Here is a 20,744-nt window from a genome sequence, read left to right as displayed (position 1 = left end):
TTATTTTATTTGATTATTCATATCATTGTAATGTTTTTATTATTTATTAATAAATAAATTATTTATTTTAAAATGAATAAATAAATAAAATAAATTTCCGTCGGGTTTTATATCGTTTTTTTTTTTTTATTAAATTAAACAATTAAAATTAAGAAAATTAAATAAGTTAATAATTAATAATAAAAATCAATTAATGAAATTCTTTTTTTTTAATACATTAAATTAAATATTTAAATAAAATATGTTTAAATTTTATATAAATTATTTCACCGCCTTTTAAAGACGCCCATTTTTTTTTTTTGTTTTCTTTCTCAAAAAAAAAAAAAAAAATGTTTATTATTAAAATTTAAAATGAACGACAGTTAGAAAAAAATTTAAAAATTTAAAAAAATTTTCAAAAAATTAAAAATTTAAAAAAAAAAATAAAAAAATAAAAATAAAATTTTCGGCCGAAATTTCAATTAAAATTAAAAAGTATAAAAATGGCATCTTGCGAAGGAAAAAATCCAGGACCTATTTACGCACTTAGAACCGTTACGGGATACGAAGGACATTGTTATTCTAAAAACAGAGCTCCAGCATTTTCATTAGGTTTAAAATTAACATCTAAACGTCCTCATGTAACACCTGGACCTTATTATGTTGGTTCGGTTGATAGAAATGGTAAAGCTCCGTACCTTGGATGGACGATCGAATCCAAATCCAGAGGACACAGTAAGGGGAAAAAAAAAAAAAAAAAATTATAAAAGATGTACATAAAAAAACGCCATATTGAATAATTATTAATCTTCTTTGTCTTTATTATAGAACAACAAGGAGGACCGAGTCCACTTTCTTATTCACCTGAAAAAATGAAAGTTTATACTCCGGCATATAGTTTAGGATTAAAATTACCAGCTCGTGCTCATCCATTTGGTCCAAGTCCAGCCGAATATTATCCTCAATATTATTATCAAGGAGGAATAACCATGTAATAAAAAAAAAAATTATCATAAACTTTTATGTTAAAATTCAAATTATTATTAATTTTCTTTTTTACAACAACAACAGTGGTACACCTTGGAAAAAATTATCCAGTTTTGTTCCACCCGGTCCAAATCCAGCAACCAACACTGATTTATATAAACAAAAAGCTCCAGCTTATTCGCTAGGGTTAAAAGGAAGACCTTTGTTCGGTACTATAGCAGGTCCTGGTCCAAAATATCATCCTGGAAGAGCTGGTTTTCCAAATCCTCATGCTTATTCTTTTGGACTTAAACATAGTAAATGTGCTCCACCTCTGATAACTCCTCAAGATAACGAATGCTGAGGGAAAAACCTGATAAATCAGGTCTTCAAGATGATAAAACTAAAAAAATAAATAAATTTTTATAAATAAATTTCTTTGTCTTTTTTTTATTACACAAAAAAAATTTTCCTCATTAATCATCATCATTTTTCCCAAAAAAAAAAAAAAAGAAAAATTAATTTATAATTTTATTATTATTTTATTAAACGTTAAAAGCGAAGAAAGAGATCTACACAACATAATAATAATAATAATAATAATAATTACGCGTTACATTTTATTATACGATCCTACATTTATATATAAATAATTTTTCGTTTTTACGACGACATACAAAAAAAAAAAAATTTTTCATTTTTCATTCACAATTTTTTTACCGACACAAATTAAAAATCCCCGAAAAGAAAATAAACAAAAAAAAAATCCCAAAAATACAAATACAAACAAACAAACAAACAAAAATTCCGTTTTAAATTTTAATTTTGGTCCTCAAACGTATTGCTTTGTATTATTTATTATTATTATTATTATTATTATTATTATTATTATTTACCCCTTACACAAAACTATATAAATATACTAAATTTTGTCCTTGTTCTTCTTCATCATCTTCTTCTTTTTCAACATTCAACTGATACATTTATTTAAAATATGAATAAAACTAAAAAAAAATAATAATAATAATAACAAAATCGATTGAAAATAAATAATAATAAAAAAATGTGTGCGTGTGTGCGTGTGCGTACGTGACTGTGTATAATTCGAATCGATGATTGTAAAATTAAAATTAATAAAAAAAAAAAAAAATAAAGTCGTTCCAGCGACTAAAAAAAAAAAAAACTTAAAATCGGTAACAAAAAAAAAATATATATATATGATATCGTAATTAAAATATACTAATGATAATGATAATAATAATAATAATGTTAATTTATGAGAGCGTTCCATTTCTTGACAATATAGCACCTCGACGTCTTCTTTCTCTTCATCCATTTCAATTTTTTTTTAAAAAAAAAAGAAAAACTTTTTGTGAATCATTTAAAAACTTTTAGAATATTGATTAATAATATTAGTAATAATAATGATGATAATAATAATAATAATAATAATAATGAATGATTGTCTGAGCTTTATTTATTTAAAGTTAACACATCGTCTCGGATGGCATCATGAGACTGTCACGACTTCCTCTTTCTTCGTTTTCGGGCGGAGATGATGATTCTTCTTCTTTTTGCGGTGGTAAACTCGGCTGGGAAGAAATTTTTTTCGAATTGTGACCCATTTCGAAATCCATCGCGAGAGTGTTCGTACGTCCGACTTTACCCTGACTTTCTTGCCTCGAAAGTTTTCTACCCGTCGTCGGTTTTATGTGTTCCCTATATAGAAAATGAGTTTCGTTTGAAATTTCTGAACTCTGTTGAGTTGTGCCCTTGGTTGACGTTGATCCCTCCGTTTCGGAATTGTTTCGATGAAGGTGAATTTTTTTTATTTGATATTCCTGAGGTTCCTGAACGAGTTGCTGTTGCTGTTGTTGTTGTTGTTGTTGCTGCTGCTGCTGCCTTCCACCATTTTTAGAATCTGTTTCACCCGATTGAAAATGTGATGATTGTTTTGTTTCATCGCTCGTTTCGACCGATCCTTTATTGTCACATTTATCATTTAAATATTTCGCACGTGTAACATCGTCCGATTCGAAAACCTCGTTTGCGTTGGTCTCATCCGACGCGGGATGTTCTTTTACAATCACTTGCGGTTCTTCGACGGAATTTCCACGGCTCGAGAGACAAACTTCCACCTGGCAAGGACCGGAAGAATCGATCGAAACTGAATTATTTATTTGCAATTGAGAATTCGATTGACTTCCATCGTTCGATTGCGGTTGATCTTTGATTTCGATGGCGCTGCTTCTTCTTAAGTATCTGCTTTGAAAAGGACTGCAACGTTAAAATAATTTACTAATGAGTATTTCGAGTCTAAACTAAAAAGTTTTGAATATTATTTACCTTCTGTAATCGTTGACTTCATCGGTTACCGTGAGGAAAAAAGCATTATTATCGAACCTTTCATCAATTTCAGAATTTTCCCCGATGTAAAATCTTTTATCTATTAAATCTTGCATCAATTGATAATCACTTTCTTCGGCATCTCGTAAATGTTCTTTCTCTATGTAAATTGCCATTTCGGGATTGGACATTTCGCTCGTGTGACGAGTTCTCTTCGGATGAACGGTATCTTTTTTAGTCGTCGGAGTGAGAAGACTGGGAGTTCTTGGAGGTGATAACAACCCGCAAACAGTTTCAAGCTCATCAGTAATACTGCGACAGAATGACAAATAAAAAAAAAATTTGATGACACAAAATAAAATGAATTTTAGGTACCTGGTATATTCAGAATGCATCGCTAGGAGCATGGAGCGCGCCGTGGATGCCGTCGGAGGAATCACCGTGATTCTAGGTTCTGCCCAAGTAACGCTACGCTCGACCGTCACAGCTCTAGGTACGGAACTTCCAAGACCCAGAAAATCCACATCCGGTTCCGAATGCGTTTGACTTAATTGACGCCTCGTAGATAAATGACAAAGAGGTAAAACACTTCCTCTGTCGGATTTTTCTTCTGTTGAACTCCCCCGTCTTTTACGTAGTCCCACCGATCCATCTGCAGATGACAAAGGTCTTTCGATTTCCTAAGGGGAAAAAGAAGAAAAATTGTAAAATTTTTTTACTCTCGAAAGTAAAAAAAAAAGGAGGTTTTCTAAAAATTTACTTGAGTTTCTTGAGGACGATTAACTTCCACGTGGCTTCCTTTTGTACTCTCACGGCAAACGGAAACATCTTCGTGCTTTTCAGCAGCGCTACTTTCGGATAATCTGATAAAAAAGAAAAACTCATCAATCAAAACCTGAAAGACAATTTTTTTTCTTTTTTTTTTTTTTTTTTTTTGAAATGGTACCTGCGATCAATAAATGATTTTTCATCTCCCGGATATTCCACTTCGTCTTCGCCTTTCTGATTTGAATTATTTGAATTTTCCAAAGGGATTTCATGTCTTTTTGGATCTACGTAAATACGTTCAGCAGATAGACACAACCTATCAGTGGGTCTGACTTCAGTTAATGACCTGAATTTCAAAGATGTAAGAAGAAGAAAAAGAAAAAAAATTAAAATTTGTAAAGGATATGCAAAAATTTCTTTTTTTTTCTTTTTTAAACTTGCCTCGTCGGTCTTCGTCTTGTATTGACTGACAAGAGTCTTTCTGCAAATTCGCTATCAGGTGCGGCCATCACTTTTACATCTTCCGATCGTTCGGAAGCCGTTCTCGTTCTATCTGCGACAATGTTAACTTCGGGAAAATCTGGAAATGCCGTATCCCTCGTGTGCGTGGCCATAAATCTATGAACGACGTCTAAATGATTTAAAATTTGCTCGGCGACATCTTCAACTTTTCTCAATCTGAATTCGACGCTTTGAATCGACGTCGTTTGAGCATTTTCCTTTTGATTTATATCCTCAACCTTTTGATACATGTTTTCGACTTTTTCCGTCGTTGTTTTTATTCTCTCATCGCTCGACTGAAGCAATTTCAAATCTTTTTCTCTGTTTCAGAAAAAAAAAAAAAAATTATTTAAATTTTAGTAAAAAAATTTTTTTTTTCTTTCCATAGTTTGAAAATTTTTAAATTTTACCTAAAATAACCCTCGACGCATTCTTCTTCGAAATCGTATAACCTTTCCAAATCATCATTATCGAGAAATAATTTTAACGCGTTATCATAAGTTTCTTCGATTCCTTTTAATTTTCTACGTACAAATTTGAAAAGTAAAAACAAATGACTGATTATTATGAGGGGAGGAGGGATCCCCGGTTTTTGTTCGTATTCCATAACGACGGTGAATCTTTGAAACATCCAAACCTGTTTTCATTTTTAAAAAATTTTTTTTTCAATCATAAAAGAAAAGTTTTGAAATTTGAGTTTTAAATTTACCTGATGCGAAACGGCGTTTACTTCTATGAAAATATTATTGAACACTGCTATGAGTAAATTGATCAAAAGAATATTTGCCACCAAAAGATATATGGACATGACGACCGGCGTAACCCATCTTCCCGTGGGACATGGGGAATCCGTCGGATGTTCCCCGCAGGGAGGATCAATGTCACCCGCAAATACCTGACGTCACATTAAAATTATTTTAATTAAATGCCGATAGAAACGAATAAAACGGTGACAAAAAAAAGAAAAGTTTTTTACTTCTCCGTAAAGCATAAAATACGGTTGATAAAAAACTTCTTTGACGGAAGTCCAACTGGCTTCACGATTCGGATTTAATATTGATTGACGACAAACGCCGAAACTCATGAGGACGACCAAAAGTAAAACAACAAAATAAATCATGTTTTTAACCATTTTACCCATCATCGTCACGAGTGGACCTATGAAATAAATGTAAATTTTAAATTTATATTAAATATTATAATAATTTTAGATTTATATTAAATTTTTAATTTCGGCGTGTAAATCACAACGAAAACGATATAGACATTAATAATAATGATTATTATTTACCCAAATATTTATTCACGCCTAAAATGTTTAGAATTCTCAGGTACCAATAAACGATATTTACGCAAAAAATAACTCTTCCGATGGCCATGGATGACGGTTTCAACCGGAGAGCCAAACCAATGAGAAAAAAAATAATGGCCGCAGAATCGCAGGGATTCCACATGTTCCAAGTCCAAACGGCAAATTTGTGACTGTAAAAAAAATCAACATTTTTCTTTTATTTTCTTTTTTTTAAATGCAAAAAAAAAAGAAAATTCACCTGATGGCCACGGGTTCCGATGAAACGATTTCCCGAATTTTTTCAAATCCCAAAGTGCAAATATACGTTATTATGTAATACTCTTGCCAAGACGGCATATTTTCCATTTTCACGAGAACGACGTAGCTGAAGAACATTAAAAATACCATGTAAGCCAACTGAAACAAAAAATTTAAGGGATTAGCATTACAAAAGAGAGAGAGAGAGAGAGAGAAAACACGAGAATGCTAATCAATCACCGAATGAGCCCAAAATTTCGTTATCGGCGCCGTATAAAATTCATAAAATTTTTTTTTCAATCTGAGGGGTCGAGCCGCTTTAACATCGTGAAAATCCAACGGGATATGATGAAATGAATTCCCTATTTCCGTATCATCTTCCGTTATAACTTTTCCATTTTCTTGTATTATCGTGTCTTTAACTCCGAAATCCTGCGCAAAAAGTGCCTGAAATATTAATTGTTAACATAATAATCATCATCATTATTATTATTATAATTAATTTTTTTATATCTCTTCCATCCGTAAAATTCAACACATTTTCTAATTTAATTATTAAAAAAAAACCAAACGTGCAATACCAAGAAGACATTTTGTTTTTTCTGTGTAATTCATTACAATTATTATCATTATTAATATTTTTATAAAATTAATTCGCTTTAAATATATTAAAAAAAAAAAAAAAATGATGCGTAAGTGATTTATTTAAATAAAAAAAAAAAAAACAATTAATTTACACCAATAAAAAATCACGCAAAAAAAAAAAAAAATTCAAGCTAATCAATTTATTGATTGATTATTATTGTTTTATGATTATATGATTATGATTTAGCTGCGGCGTTTTTACATAAGCAAAGCAAACACACAAAACACGGGGGAAGGGGGGCGGAAAATTTTTTTTTTGGGGGTTTTTAATGATATTAGCCACCATTAACCCGATATTAAATCATGTTAGATTTTTTTTTTTTTTTTTTTGTCAACACGATCAATAATGATAAGAAATGTGTTTGTGATAAGTCAAACATTAGTTAAAGTGTTAGTAGTGACGTGTGTAATTCATTAAGCAAAATCAACATTTTACTAATAAATATTATTATTATTATTATTATTTTTGATTTTTTTTTTTTTTTTGCAAAATATTTACTCTAAAATTATTTTTCATTAATGCGGATTCGTCCAGTGATAATGAATAATTTAAACGTCGTTTAAACTGTAAAAAAAAAATAAAAATAAACAAATTGTTCTTTTCCTCTAAATTTTTTTTATTAATTCAATTATTATTAACCTTCTCGAATGTTCTTTTCCCTCATTATTTAATTTTGTTTAAATTAAATATAAAAAAAAAAATCGAAAGAAAAACCACACCGAAAATAAAAAAAAAATACAAAAAGCAATTTATCCATTATCATTATTACTTTTTTGGGGGGGAATCCCCGACCACAGGAAAAAATTTTTTTTTGTTAAATTAAAAATTTACCTGATCGTTTTCCTTAGCCGATGATTTACTCCTGACACTCATCGATCTCGTTCCCTTCTAAAATAAAATAATTATAAGAAAAAAAAAAAAAAAAAGAAAAAAGAAAGAAAAACCTTTTGAAAAACCATCAGAGATCGAAATATCATTAATGATAACAACACAAAATTTATAAAAAACAAAGTAAATAAATAAATAAATGAATAAAACCCATTAAGGCTACTACACACATAAATATTTATTAACCCTATTTTTTTTTTTTTGTTAATAATACACAAGTCGAAATATGAATAAAAGTAATAAAATAAAATTTTTTTGGTGGGTTTAAAAAAAGCTTAAAAAAATGATTTTTATTAAATTCAAAAGCTTGCTTCTTTTCATGTTAAAGTAAAAAGCTAAGCTTTCGTTAGAAAATAATAATAATTTTTTTTTGGTTGGAAAAATAATTATGTTAGTCACTTTGTGATCCGATACAAATCTAATCCTCCCCTCTTTTTTTTTTTTTTTTTTTTTATAGTTAAATTGACTACAAAACTAACGAAAACTAACTACAAATTGTAATCATGACGTAAAAATGATACTAATTTAATGAAAAAGCATTTTTATTATATAGCAAAAGCAGTGCTAAATAGCTAAATGTATATGTTTCTTTTTTTTTTTTTTTTTTTTTAAATTCATTTACAATTCTAAAAAATTTAATTCTTAAATAAAATTATAATTTATTTCCTAAGCTAAATATAATAAATTAAATTATTCTCTATTTTTTTGAAAAATTAAATTGATTTGAAGAAAAGTTTGTGTTACCTCAGTTTCCGGATCCGTGTTACGATGAGTTTGATTGAATTTCATTTCCCCGTCGACGCTTTCGTTTTCTTCTTCCAACCCCGTCAAATGTTCTTCTTCCGTTTGCGGCATGGATTGAAGTTCTTCCTTTGATTTAAATTCCAATTGACAAATGTACGGAGGACACAATAGCCCGAGTATGACCTGAGAAAATTTTTAATTAAATCATTATTTATATGTTTTTCAATGATGAAAGTACAAAAAGAAAAAGAAAAAAGAATGGAATACTTTTAAATTTGTGTTTTTTCTCGTTCTCAATCCTCCCATCCATAAATCGGCTAATATTATTTGACTGCAAGGATGTGCAAGCAAAGCTCTGTGATTGGCAGCAACAGCCAGACTTAGGCACGTTTGCCCGCTCCAATTTTGTAATTCGCAAGTTAATAATTGTTGAGCTTGATCATCGTCTTGTCGGTAGCAAAAATCCAAAAGTTCCAGAGCTGAAAATCGAAAAATTTTCAATTAAAAATAAGAAAAATTATTAATCTCAACGCCTCAACGCGTTAATTAATTAATTAAAAATCATGAGTTATGGAAACGAGAAATTTTCTACCACAACGGCTCAGTGGTCTAGGGGTATGATTCCTGCTTTGGGTGCAGGAGGTCCCGGGTTCAAATCCCGGCTGAGCCCGAATTCACTTTATATTTTTTGTCAAAATCATCATTAATTCAGCAACGCGTCAAAAAACCGTTGAAAAATCTCGTTAATTAAATTTTACACGTGGGTAATTTTTTTACAAAGAGGAGTTGTTATTAATTATAAATAAAACCACGAACCGATATTTTCAAATTCTTTTCCGTAGTTTCTCAATTCTTCGTAGACCTCGGTTTCTAAATCATCTTCTGCGGCTTCGTGTGCCATCGCTTTATACAATTTACAAGAAATCAATGACTTGGCAAGGGCTTCTTCTCCGTGTTGCCACATAAGCAAAGCCATTTGCTGTCTTTTAGTAAGTACGGCCCAAATCTGACAATAAAAAGACAATAAATTTAAAATATCGTCAAACATATCGTCGTCAAAAACAAAATCCCTACCATTAATTCATTGAAAGGATAATCAAAAAGTGGAGTGTCGCTGGTAGCTGGCAATGCTTCAGCTAATAGACTAAGTGTTAAATTTTGATTTCCGTAGTAACGAATAAAAGATGCGCTGTTGCGATGAACGTGAGGAGATTTTTTCATTACTTTTGCATAAATCAATCGAAATTTTCTCCTCGTGTAATACGATCTAATTTTCCGCAAAAAATAAAAAATAAATAAATAAATTATAGTATTTCCGGTTAAAAATTTTATTTTATTTTTTTCTTTTCCATAATCATACCTGTAAGCACCTCCCATTAATTTATTTATAACTAAACCGATATCGTGTAAGGTATAAACGTAACCACGAGGTATATGCGGTCTCACGTCTCTTAATATGTATCCTAATGTGTTTGTTGGTCCTTGTTTCTAAAAAGAAAATTTTTTTTTTTACTTTTACGTTTTCATGTGAGTTAAAAAACTTTTTTTTCGAAAACTTACCGTATTATAAAGTTCTTCGAGTCTCGGTATTGTCAAAAATTTTTTCATGCTCACTCCATTTTCTAAAAGCAATTTAACAAAATCGATTCTATCATGTTCCAATGCTTGCATCATGGCTTCGTCCAGTGCTCCGGGAGGCCATTCTTGACCGTATACAAATATTTCCGATCTGGCAATGTCGACTCTGTTCCACGTCAAAGCCAAACTTAACTGTTCGCTGGGTGATAAATGTTGAGATTTGAATAAAGCCGTTAATATTGTTTGATCCAATTCTTGTGTTTTACACTCTGGACGATCCGTTATGCGAAAAACAGTTATCTAAAAAAAAATTTATTATTATCATCATTTATTTCGTCCGATGAACGATTTAAAACAAAAAAAAAAAAAGAAAACAATTAAAAATTTATTTTGTCATTTACAAGATTTTTTTTACGAGTGCATTGAAGGAGTTCCGAATATAAACATTCGGATTGTTCGCTACCAACTTCGAACGTTCTCTGTATCGTTCCTATAAGATAATCTTTCATGTTTTCTAAAACTGTTTGTTCTCCGCTTTCGGACGCGTACCTAAAAAAAATTATTTATTTCCATCGATGATGTTTGATGAATTTTCAAGGAAAAAATTTCATTGAATCAAAATAATAAAAAATTTACTTATGTACAAAAGCTAAGAGGTCGGCAGCTCTACCGGAACCGTCGCATACAACGACAGGTACCGGAGGATCATCGGTCACATATTCCAAAACTGCTCTTATTGTGTTCGTACCGCCTTCTATGACCAAACAAACAACCGGAGTGCTGCAATGCGTGCCTTAAAAAAAATAAATAAACATGACAAAGTTATGAAACTTTTTTTAATTCTACCTTGAGAGAGAGAGAGAGAAAAAACGTACAAGGATGAAGTTTTTGAATGGATATGTATTTTTCTAATTTCCTTCTGAGTATTATCTCAGCTCCGTACCTTCCTTCCGTTCCATTATCGACCAATAAAAAATATGCGTGTTTATTATTAAGGGCAGCGAGTTTAGACCTTAAAAAAAAAACAAAAATTAAAACGATAAATAAATAATTAAACGAGTTCAAAAGAGTAACAAAAAAAAACAACTCTTTATGCTTTTTCATGACAAAAAAAAAAAACAAAAAAAGGGGGAGGGGAGGGGAGAAAAGAAAAGAAAAGGGCAAGGGAAAACCGCAGGGAATAAAAAAAAAACTTTTCATCTCCAAAAAAAAAAAAATTATAAAATTATAAATGAGAAGAATAAAGACAAACAACAATATGTACGTCCGAACCCTGCGTTTGTGCGTGTGCGTGTGCGTGTGTGCTAATTAATTAAGAATTAATGTTTTTAATCCATTGAAAAGGTCGCAAAAAGCCCCAGAGGATAAAAAAAAAAAAAAAAAATGACTCGATAAAATAATATTTATTATATATATAACAAAGTCACACACACAAAAAAAAAAAAATGTCTGACAATTAATCGTTAAATTTTCTTTTTTTTTTTTTTTCTTTCTCCCCCTTCCCCCTATTTTCTCTTCACTTTTCCACTATTATCTCGCTCATCCCCCCTCTCACTTTATTAATTTTTTTTTTTTATTAACCTACACACTTAATTTATTCACGTTGGACTTATTTAAAAATTCCCTTTTTTTGACAAAGGAAAAAAAAAATCCAATTTAAACGCCGGTATATGTACATATATTTTTTTTTTATTAATAATTAATAATGATGATGATGATGATGATGATGATAATAATAATAATAAATTTTACCTGGGCGATGATATGGAGTGATAAGGTACGTCGCGATTTCGTCCAATTAATTCATAATTATTTTCAACGATTCCCCAGGGTGCGATTCCGATTGTGACTATTCTGCTACTTCTTTGAGATCTTTCTAATAGTAACGCATCACCGACTTGCCTAGTAACTCCTTATAAAAAAAAAAAAAAACATAAAATACAATTAAATATGACATTAATAATAATAATAATAGTAATAATAATAATAACAATAAGAATAATAATAATAATTTGTCTTGATGTCTTTCTTGTAAATTAATTATAAAAACTTTTTCTCTTTCTCTCTCTTTTCTCTTCATTTATGACACAATGACAAATTCCTTTTTCGACGGAAGGGGAAAGAGAGAGAAGGAGGAGGAGGAGAAAGGAGGGAGGAAGGGAGAGAGGGAGAAGAAACGAAAAAAGAAAAAAAAATTTGGAAAACTTAAATTTTTTTTTTTTTTGTTTTTTTTCCCCTATGAAAAACCTAAAACTTTTTTTTTTTCCTTTCTCTCTCTCTCTTCTACTTTTTTTTTCTTTGTTCTTTTCATTCAAAACCTCATAATAATAATAAAAATAATAATAATAAATTTCAACACGAATGAATTAAATGATTATGAAACAACAAAGGCTGTTAAAAAGAAAAAAAGGACCGAAAAACAAAAGCAGATAATAAAAAAATCTCATCATTATTATTATTATTATCGTTCGTACATATTATCAAACCCTAAATAATAATAATAATAATAATAATAAAAGATTCGTAAATATAATTTTAGATAAAATAATTCGTTTAAAACAAAAAAAAAAAGATTTTGAAAATTATTAGACTTTTTTATGAAAATTTGTAACTACCTCCCCCCCCCCCGAAAAAAAACCCCAAAATTCATAATGATAAAAGTTTATTATAATATGTATGGAGAATATAAGTTTTTATCCAGCGGTTGTAAAAGTTAAAGTTTCAAATTTTTTTTTTTTTCCTCCTCCATTTTTCTTCCTTTTTTATTTTACCCTTTTCAATTCAAATATTTAACAAGCGTTGAAAAACTCATTTAACTTTTTACGAAAAAAAAGAGAGACAGAAAGACAGAGAGAGAGAGAAAGAGAATCAAGGTTTTTTTTATTAAATAATAAAAATAATGTAAAGACGGAAACCTGTATTCGTTCCACCGGTGAAAATCCAGGCTCCGGTCGTTTTGGCGGCTTTCAAAAGTCCTTTCCTGAGAATTTTTTTCAATTTGGGTTGAAGATCGAAATTTGCTTTTCCTCCCTGAACGGTTATGAGTAATTTCGGAGTTTCCAAACTCCATTCTCTTGTGAATAATTGTAATATTAATTCCGGTCTTGTATCGTAAGAAAGTCGTACGTACTGAAAATATAAACATGTACATCTTCGTCATTGTACATTTCGTTTGGATTTTATTCGAAGGAGGAAAAAAAAAAAAGAAAGATACCTGAGCTTTGCTTGGATGAGGACCACCTTGAAATTCTAATGTTCCGTAAGCATCCGTAGGTACTGATATCGTGTGCCGGGACGATATCCATTGGGATTCGTAGGGGGGTTGAATTTTGGCTCCGGTTCCCCTGTGATGCGTGAGGGACAACCCGCAACAGCATCTGAAAACAAAACAAACCGAAAAATTTTCATTTATCTTCTCTTTCTCTCTTTTTTACTTCTTTTCAAAATTCATCAATTTCATTACTATTATTATTATTATCATTACTTTTTTCGCTTCGATGAAATAAATGCAACATCGTAAGGAAAAATAATAATAATAATAATAAATTTTTTTTCAGTTTCTCCGCAAAACTAATAAAATTTTCCTTTTTTTTTCCTTCTTCCTTCTCCCCTTTTTATTAAAATATCACGAAAAAGGAAAATGTTATTCTTTTTATTTTCTTTAAAAAATGAAAATTTTTTCCTTTGAGGAATTTTCCCGCCATTTTACAAAAAAATTTTAATTAAAAAAAAAAAACCAAAACCTAAATTAATTGACTACTTAACACCACAGCTTCAGGCTTCACCGAACCTACTTTTTTTTTATCTTTTCAAATTTTCAACATCATTAATCCGATCATAATGATGATGATGATAATTAATAATAATAATAATAATACAAAAGGATTATTTTGATATTTTCCAGATATGATCAGGGTCACGGACAAATTATTCGATGATGGCAATGGAAAAATTAAAAAAAATTTTTTAGTTTTTTTTTTTTTTTTTTTTCCCCCCGACACATTTCAAAAATTTAGACACGTCACGTGACAATGCCCGTAGAAAAAAAAAGGAAGAAAAGTTTAATTCTTCGATGAGAAGTTTTCTTTTCTTTTCTTTTTTTAATGAAAAAAGTTAATTCCAGGTTTTAAAAACTTTTTTTTTTTATTTTTTTTTTTTATGTACCTTCTTAAAACTTCATAATTTTTTTTTTTCTTTCTCCAGATGAAACAGAGAAAATGGAGGAAAAAAAAAAAACTCACGTGTAACTGTCGTATTATATACATTAATTACCGACATTAATTTTCTTTCTTTTGATTGAAGACATATTAATTTAATTCGCAGTTGAAATTACTACATTTAACAAAAGAAAAGCGGAAGACAAAAAAAAAAAAATAAAATAAAAATAATAAATTTAACGAGGCAATTAAAAAAAAAAAAAAGGAAAAACTTTTTTTTTTATTTCTTTTTTTCTCCCTCTCCCTCTCTCTCTTACATTTCGTCTTGCGAGTTTAAGTTTTGTTTATTATAATTATAATTATAATTATAATTATTATTATTATTTTCCTTTTTTTTAATAAAAAACAAAAAAAAATAAAAAAAATAATAATGAAGAAAAAAAAAAGAGGAAAAAAAAAAAATTTTTTTTTTCAATTTACCTCCTCGTGAAAAAAAGTTAAATAAAAAATAATAATAATAATAATAATAATAATTAATAACGGTCGGGTAAATTTATTTACAACAATCTTTTCGCACACTCAACAAATTAAAAAAAATTTTATATTTTCTGACGTTTTGTTAAGTAATAATAATAATTATTATTATTATTATAATAAAATTTTAAATTTCAATTAAAAAAAAAAAAAGACGGTTTCAGAATATTTTTTTTTTAAACATTTCCATTTATTATTATTATTATTATTATTATTATTATTTTAAAATTTATATGAGGTTCCGATAATAATAATAATAATAATAATAATAATAATAATAATACAAGAACAAATGAACCGATCAAATTTTCATTTTTAATATAAAACAGGTGAAAAAAAAAAAAGGGGGGGGAAGAGGAAAAGGGGGAGGAAAAAGAAGAGGAAGAGGGGGGGGGGGAAGAGGGGGGGGAAAAAGGGGGGAAAAAAAGAAGGAAAAAGGGGGGAAAAAAAAGGGGGAAGGGGGGGGGGAAAAAGAAGAAAAGATTTTTTTTTTTAAACCTTTGACGAGGGGGGCGGCGACATAAAATATTTTTTTTCCAATATTCGACGCATAAATTTTAACTTAAAAAAGAATAAAAAAAAAAAAAAAATATGCAATTTCAAAACAATAAAACGATTTTTCCCTTTTTTTTTTTTTTTTTTTTTTTTTTTTTAAATAAAAGAAAAAAAAAAATTTTTTTTATTTCGTCATCATCGCAACCAACCAACCGAGCAATCGACCATGTCATTTTTTAGAAAATGAAAAAAAAAATGAAAAGATAAAGAAAAATTGTCACAAGATAAAAAAAAAAAAAAGGAAAATTTGAAAAGCCCAAAAAAAAAGAAAAGAAAAGAAAAGAAAAGAAAAGAAATTTCCATTAGCTTTTTCTCTCTTCATTACGCACATCCTCACGCACACGCACACCATTGAAAGAAATAAATCGTTTATGTAATTTTAAAATCAAACACGAAACTTTTCCTTTATTATTATTATTATTATTATTACTACTACGCATAAAAAATCTCCTCCTTTTACAAAATGTTAAACTTCCGCTATACGTAACATCAAGTAAATAAATATTAATAATAATAATAATCCGTTTCCCTCGGAGTCACTTTAATTTCTCGTGTTTCCCATGTGTGTATGTCTTTTGAAAAATTTTCCTTTTTAATTCCTTGAGGCACCACCAACGACTTTTCTTTTTTTTGTGAAAAAAATTTTTTAAATAAGAGTCGGCGGGCCGGCAGGTGGCGGATGGCGGACGGCGGTTGGTGGCGGGTTTAAATTGAAAAACTTAAGCCTCGAAAAAAACATTAACGTTGTGTACAAAATGATTTATTTTCTTTTTAAAAAAAATTTTCTTTTTCACGTTTTTCAATAAGAGTTTCATCATTTTCAATATGCTTTCGCAAATAAAATAATAATGATGATAATAATGAAAATAATAATAATGATAATAATAATAATGATAATAAATAAGTAGAAACGGAAAAAAAAGTTAATTTTATAAAGTTTTCCACGTTTCGATTACGACTTTTAGAAGGAAAAAAATTTTTTTTTTTTTTATTTTATTTTCCCCATCCCCCCTCTTACCTTTAACTCTCTCCCGCCCCCACCACTCCCACCAGCACCACCACCACCCCCAAGAGTATATTTAATTTAACTTTTTTTATTTTTTTTTTTAAATAAATAATAAATAACTAGGGAAAAAACTTTTTTTTACGTTAAATATTTAATAATTGACGAATTAAAATCATCCTTTTTGAGAAATAGGCAAAAAAAAAAAAGCGAAACAGGAAACTAGTACTACTATTACTACTAGAACCTTTTGAACTTTTTTAATTAAAAAAAATAAAGGAAAGAAAAAGGGAAAAAGGTCGGAGGTCAGCGTGAGAGAGAGAGAGAGAGAGAAAAATATTATTTGCAAAAAAGCATGAAATGAAAATGCCACTTTTTTACTTTTTGTTAAATTGTTTTTTTCTTTTTTTTCTTTTTCCCCTTGCACGCTTCGAAGCATTCATGATACTCTTGTGCTCTTCTTTTTCTCCTCTTTTTCTCTCTTTTTATCCTCTTTTTTTTTAACAAAACTTTCCAAAAATTTTATCTCGTTTTAAACAAAAAAAAAAAATTTTTTTTTTTTTTTTTTTTCACTCTCAATTTCAAAAACTTTTATGGATAAAAACAAAAGAAAAAAAAAATAACACATTTCGTTTTATTATATCGGTTTTAAATTTGATTTTATATTTTCAACGAAAATGAAAAGGGAAAGAAAAAGGTAAAAAGGTGAGATGAGAGAAAGAGAGAGAGAAAGAAAAGAATTAAACTTGTCTCTCGAGATAACCGCAAATAAGTTTTTGATTAGAGAAAAACCAGGAAATTCAACCAATGAAAAGAACGTAGCTATAATAATAATAATAATAATGAAATAAAATTTTTTTATATTTCTCTCTCTCTCCTTCTCTTTCCTTATATTAACAATTGTTCAGAAAATGGATGATAAAAAAAAAAAAGGAAAAAAATAAAAAGAAAGAAAAAGGCAGTAGAGATTTTCAAGAACCTTTTCCTACTTCGGTATAAAAAATAAAAAAAAAATAATAAAAAAGCACAATTTTTTTAAAATTTCACATTTTTTTCTCCCCCCCACCCCACCCGTAAAAATAACGATGATGATAATAATAATAAAATTTCCATTAATAAAAAAAAAAAAAAAATAAACGAAGAAGAAGAAGAAGGAGAAGGAAAAAAAAATAAAATAAAATTGAATGAATAATTGACGTGGTAGTGGTGGTGGTGGCGGTGGTGGTAGTAGTAGTAGTGGTGGTAGCGAATACATACACTTTTAACGTCCGGAAGAAAATAAAAAAAAATTTCCAAGTCGAGTAATATAAATGTGGTATTTATTTTTCCTTGCTGCGGCCCTCCCCCCTCCCCCTTCTACTTCCCCATCTCCAATCCTCTCTCGTTCCCTTCCTTCTACCTTTGATTTGTCCTTTTTTTTTTTTTTTCTACGGTTATATAAATAGGTCAATGACTAGCAAGTACCCTTTGGAATTTTCATCTGGGAAAAGAAAGGATAATAATAAAATGGCAGCAGGCAGGTCTTGCGTTTGCATGCAGCTGCCAGCCAACCCCCGGCCAGATATTTCACGAGCAAAATCGATTTTCTTTTGCTTTTACCTGCGGGTGAACCGACTCTGATGTTCGTTCTTAGGCCCCCTTTTTTTCACTTTTTTTTTTTTTTTTTTTTACATAATCGATTTTCTTTCTGTGATACTCGCTTCTCCCCCCCCCCCCTTCGACGTTCCACGGGTAACTTTTCCTCTTCTTTTATTTTATTTATATATATACATGCGACGGAAAAAGAAAATTTATTTCTACCTCCACGGTTTTTCCTTTTCGCATTATTATTATTATTATTATTATTTATAAAATTTCAAACGATATTTATAAAAGTCGATCGATCATACCGATTCATAAAAAAAAAATCATATATTTTATTTTATATCGATTTTCCGAATCAAAAAAAATGGGCAAATATCCTAAACGAATGAAATTTTCTTTTCAACAGGTGTTTAAAATCAAACAGGGGAAAAAAGACAAAATTTTTTTTTCTTTTCTTTACTTTCCTTCTCTCTCTCTCTCTCTCTCTATTTTTACCCTTTTTTTCCACTCGGATGGAAAGAAAATTGAATTTCGAATTTGGATAATTTCTTTCAAACGTTTTGTTTTTTAAGTCTTAAAAAAAAAACAAATCATAAATTTAATTTTCCTTTATTTTCTTCTGTGAACCAATCACAATTGCCCTCCCTCCCCCCCCCCAAACAAACAAAATTAAATTCGTTTCAAATAAACCGAAATAATTATATAATCACCGCGTTTTCGAATGGAAATTATCGATTGAGAATTCGAAAAACAAAAAAAACCGTTATCCAGGCCATTCCAGGAAATTAATTCCAGATGGTTTTAATATTGAATTAAAATTATACGTGTTTATTGCTTTCATACTACTAATTTTAAAAAATTTTTTAGAAAATTTCAAATTTTCTTCCTCGATTTCCAAAAAAAAAACCCAGAAATAGAAAAAAAAAAAAAATTTTCCGACGAAGGGAAAAATATTACTATTATTATTATCATTATTATTATTATTTTCACTCTAAGATTAATAAATATTGACTGACAATTTTCAATTAATTATTTATTAATTTATTCTTTCCCGCTATGCAAAAAAAAAAAGAGAAAAAAAGAAAGAGTGTTGACGTCATTTTCTGATGACACGAAAACAAAAAAAAAAAAAAAAAAAAACTCTCAACTGAGTAAAAAATAAATAAACTTAAAAAAATTAATGACGTGTAAGAAGAAAAAAAAAATATATATATATATATATATATACTTATATATATGTATATATATTTTTTTTTCAAATGATAAAAAATGACAAGAATAAAATGATGATAAAAGAAAAAAAAAAAGGCGGGTGGGAAAAAAAAATGAATGTAATAAAAACTGAGAGAAAGTAAGAGAGAGAGAAAGAGAAAGAGAAAGAGAAAGAGAGAGAGAGTGAGAAAGAGAGAAAGAGAGGAAATGCGTAGGAAATGCGTCGAAGGATTATATAGTAGAAAAAATGTGTTTTCAAATGGCTACACCGCCTCCGACTTTTCTCGTAATTTTATCACCACTACCATCACCACCCCCGTGAGAAGCCTTTTTTTATTTCCACCTCTGCTTTCTGACGTTTTCTTTTTACTCTCTCCCCATCCCCCCAAGCTCCCTAAAAAAAAAAAACAACAAAATCTGCAAAACGTTTTTGTGAAAGCGAGAGAAAAAAAACCTTTTCATTATTTTCATCATAATTTTAATTTTTTTTTTTTTTGTTTATTTTCTTGATAAAACCAAAAGGATGAAGTGAAAAGCCTCCCTGTTTTTTTTTCCCTTTTCTTAAACATTAATTTCTCAGCATTTTACTAAGCGCTACTTTAAATTTTTTCTTCCCCCCCCCTCCCCCCACACACACACACAAAAAAAAAACATTTTAATAAATTTACATAAACATAACTCTTAATTTTTAACCTTTTTTCTTGTTTTTTTTTTCTTTCTTTTCTTCTGTTTTGTAATAAAAAAAGGTTTTCTCAGGTGTTAAAATGACGTCATAAATTAAATTTTAATTTCATCGATGCAACGTAAAATGAAAAAAAATTTTTTTATTTTTTTTCCCATTAAAAAGAAAAAGAAAAAGAAAAAAAAGAAATTAAAACGTTTTTTCAGCGGTGGCATAAGAAAAAAAAACCCGTCAGACATTAAAACTCTTTTACTTAACTTGGAAAAAGATTTTTCTTTTCCTAAGAAAACTAGGAAAATTCTATACAAAATATTTTCACATTATCGGAATTTTCAAAACTTTTAAAAATACCGAAAGAAAGAAAGAGAAAGAGAGAAAGAAAAGACTCGAAACAGATCGCTCACAAAATTTATTATTTTTTTTTTTTTTAAAAAAAAATCGAAAGGATCAGAAAATCGCAAAAGAAAAAAAAAGGAAAAAAGGAAAAAACGTTAATAACGTCTTTTTCTTTTTTTTTTTTTTTTTTGTTAATAAAAGAACGTGTAGGAACCCAATAAAACGCAACGAATTCCTTTTTTTCCGTTTTCCCTTTTTTTTTTTCCCCGACGCCAAAATATAAAAAAAAAAAAAAATCGATTTCCTACTTCCACGATTTCGCGTGCATAATGAAAATAAAAAAAGTCTCTTTCGTTTTTAAATTTTTTTTTACCTATTTATTTATAAAAAGTGGCCCGAGAAAAGGCGTTTTTTTTGTATTTAAAAAAAAAAAAAAAAATTCTTAATCGATTAATAATAATTTATAATATAACGAATTTATTTTTTTTTTAAATTACGCGATGTCACGTGATTTAAATGTCAAAACAATAATAATAATTAACGGGCGAAGAAGAAAAATTCCCTTTTTACTCTCTTTTTTTTGGGGGGGGGGGGGTAAAAAAGTTAAAAAAACAATAGATAATTAAACAAGTAAAAGTAGTAGTAGTAGTATTAGTAATAATAATATTAATAATAATAATAATGATAATAATAAAAATAATTTTCTTTTCCTTTAT

General features: G+C 28.9%; 2 protein-coding genes and 1 non-coding gene across 3 annotated transcripts; 2 read left to right on the top strand and 1 right to left on the bottom strand.

Annotated features, from left to right (window-relative positions):
- Nucleotides 1–482: 482 nt before the first annotated feature.
- Nucleotides 483–1,309, top strand: Phum_PHUM046110 (uncharacterized protein; the record flags this gene model as incomplete). Its single annotated transcript, XM_002423213.1, has 3 exons — nt 483–714; nt 808–921; nt 1,104–1,309. The coding sequence occupies 3 exons, from the start codon at nt 483–485 to the stop codon at nt 1,307–1,309; spliced, it is 552 nt and encodes a 183-aa protein (XP_002423258.1).
- Nucleotides 1,310–2,432: 1,123 nt separating this feature from the next.
- Phum_PHUM046090 (uncharacterized protein) lies at nt 2,433–13,416 on the bottom strand (the record flags this gene model as incomplete). The annotated part of the gene is made up of 25 exons (XM_002423212.1): nt 2,433–3,222; nt 3,292–3,603; nt 3,667–3,971; nt 4,052–4,154; nt 4,238–4,405; nt 4,531–4,881; nt 4,971–5,197; nt 5,270–5,455; nt 5,537–5,718; nt 5,852–6,042; nt 6,111–6,268; nt 6,350–6,556; nt 8,388–8,570; nt 8,655–8,866; nt 9,204–9,393; nt 9,462–9,654; nt 9,748–9,875; nt 9,948–10,234; nt 10,381–10,514; nt 10,602–10,758; nt 10,841–10,908; nt 11,718–11,874; nt 12,881–13,094; nt 13,180–13,342; nt 13,400–13,416. The coding sequence occupies 25 exons, from the start codon at nt 13,414–13,416 to the stop codon at nt 2,433–2,435; spliced, it is 5,283 nt and encodes a 1,760-aa protein (XP_002423257.1).
- Nucleotides 8,986–9,057, top strand: Phum_PHUM046100. Its single transcript has one exon. It is a non-coding gene; the product is annotated as a tRNA-Pro (tRNA).
- Nucleotides 13,417–20,744: the final 7,328 nt, after the last annotated feature.

This window comes from Pediculus humanus, genomic scaffold, assembly GCF_000006295.1.
Source record: "Pediculus humanus corporis 1103172107398 genomic scaffold, whole genome shotgun sequence".
Classification (NCBI taxonomy): Eukaryota; Metazoa; Arthropoda; class Insecta; order Psocodea; family Pediculidae; genus Pediculus; species Pediculus humanus.
The sequence above is the reverse complement of the archived record's forward strand: the minus strand, read 5'-3'. Positions and strand labels throughout refer to the sequence as shown.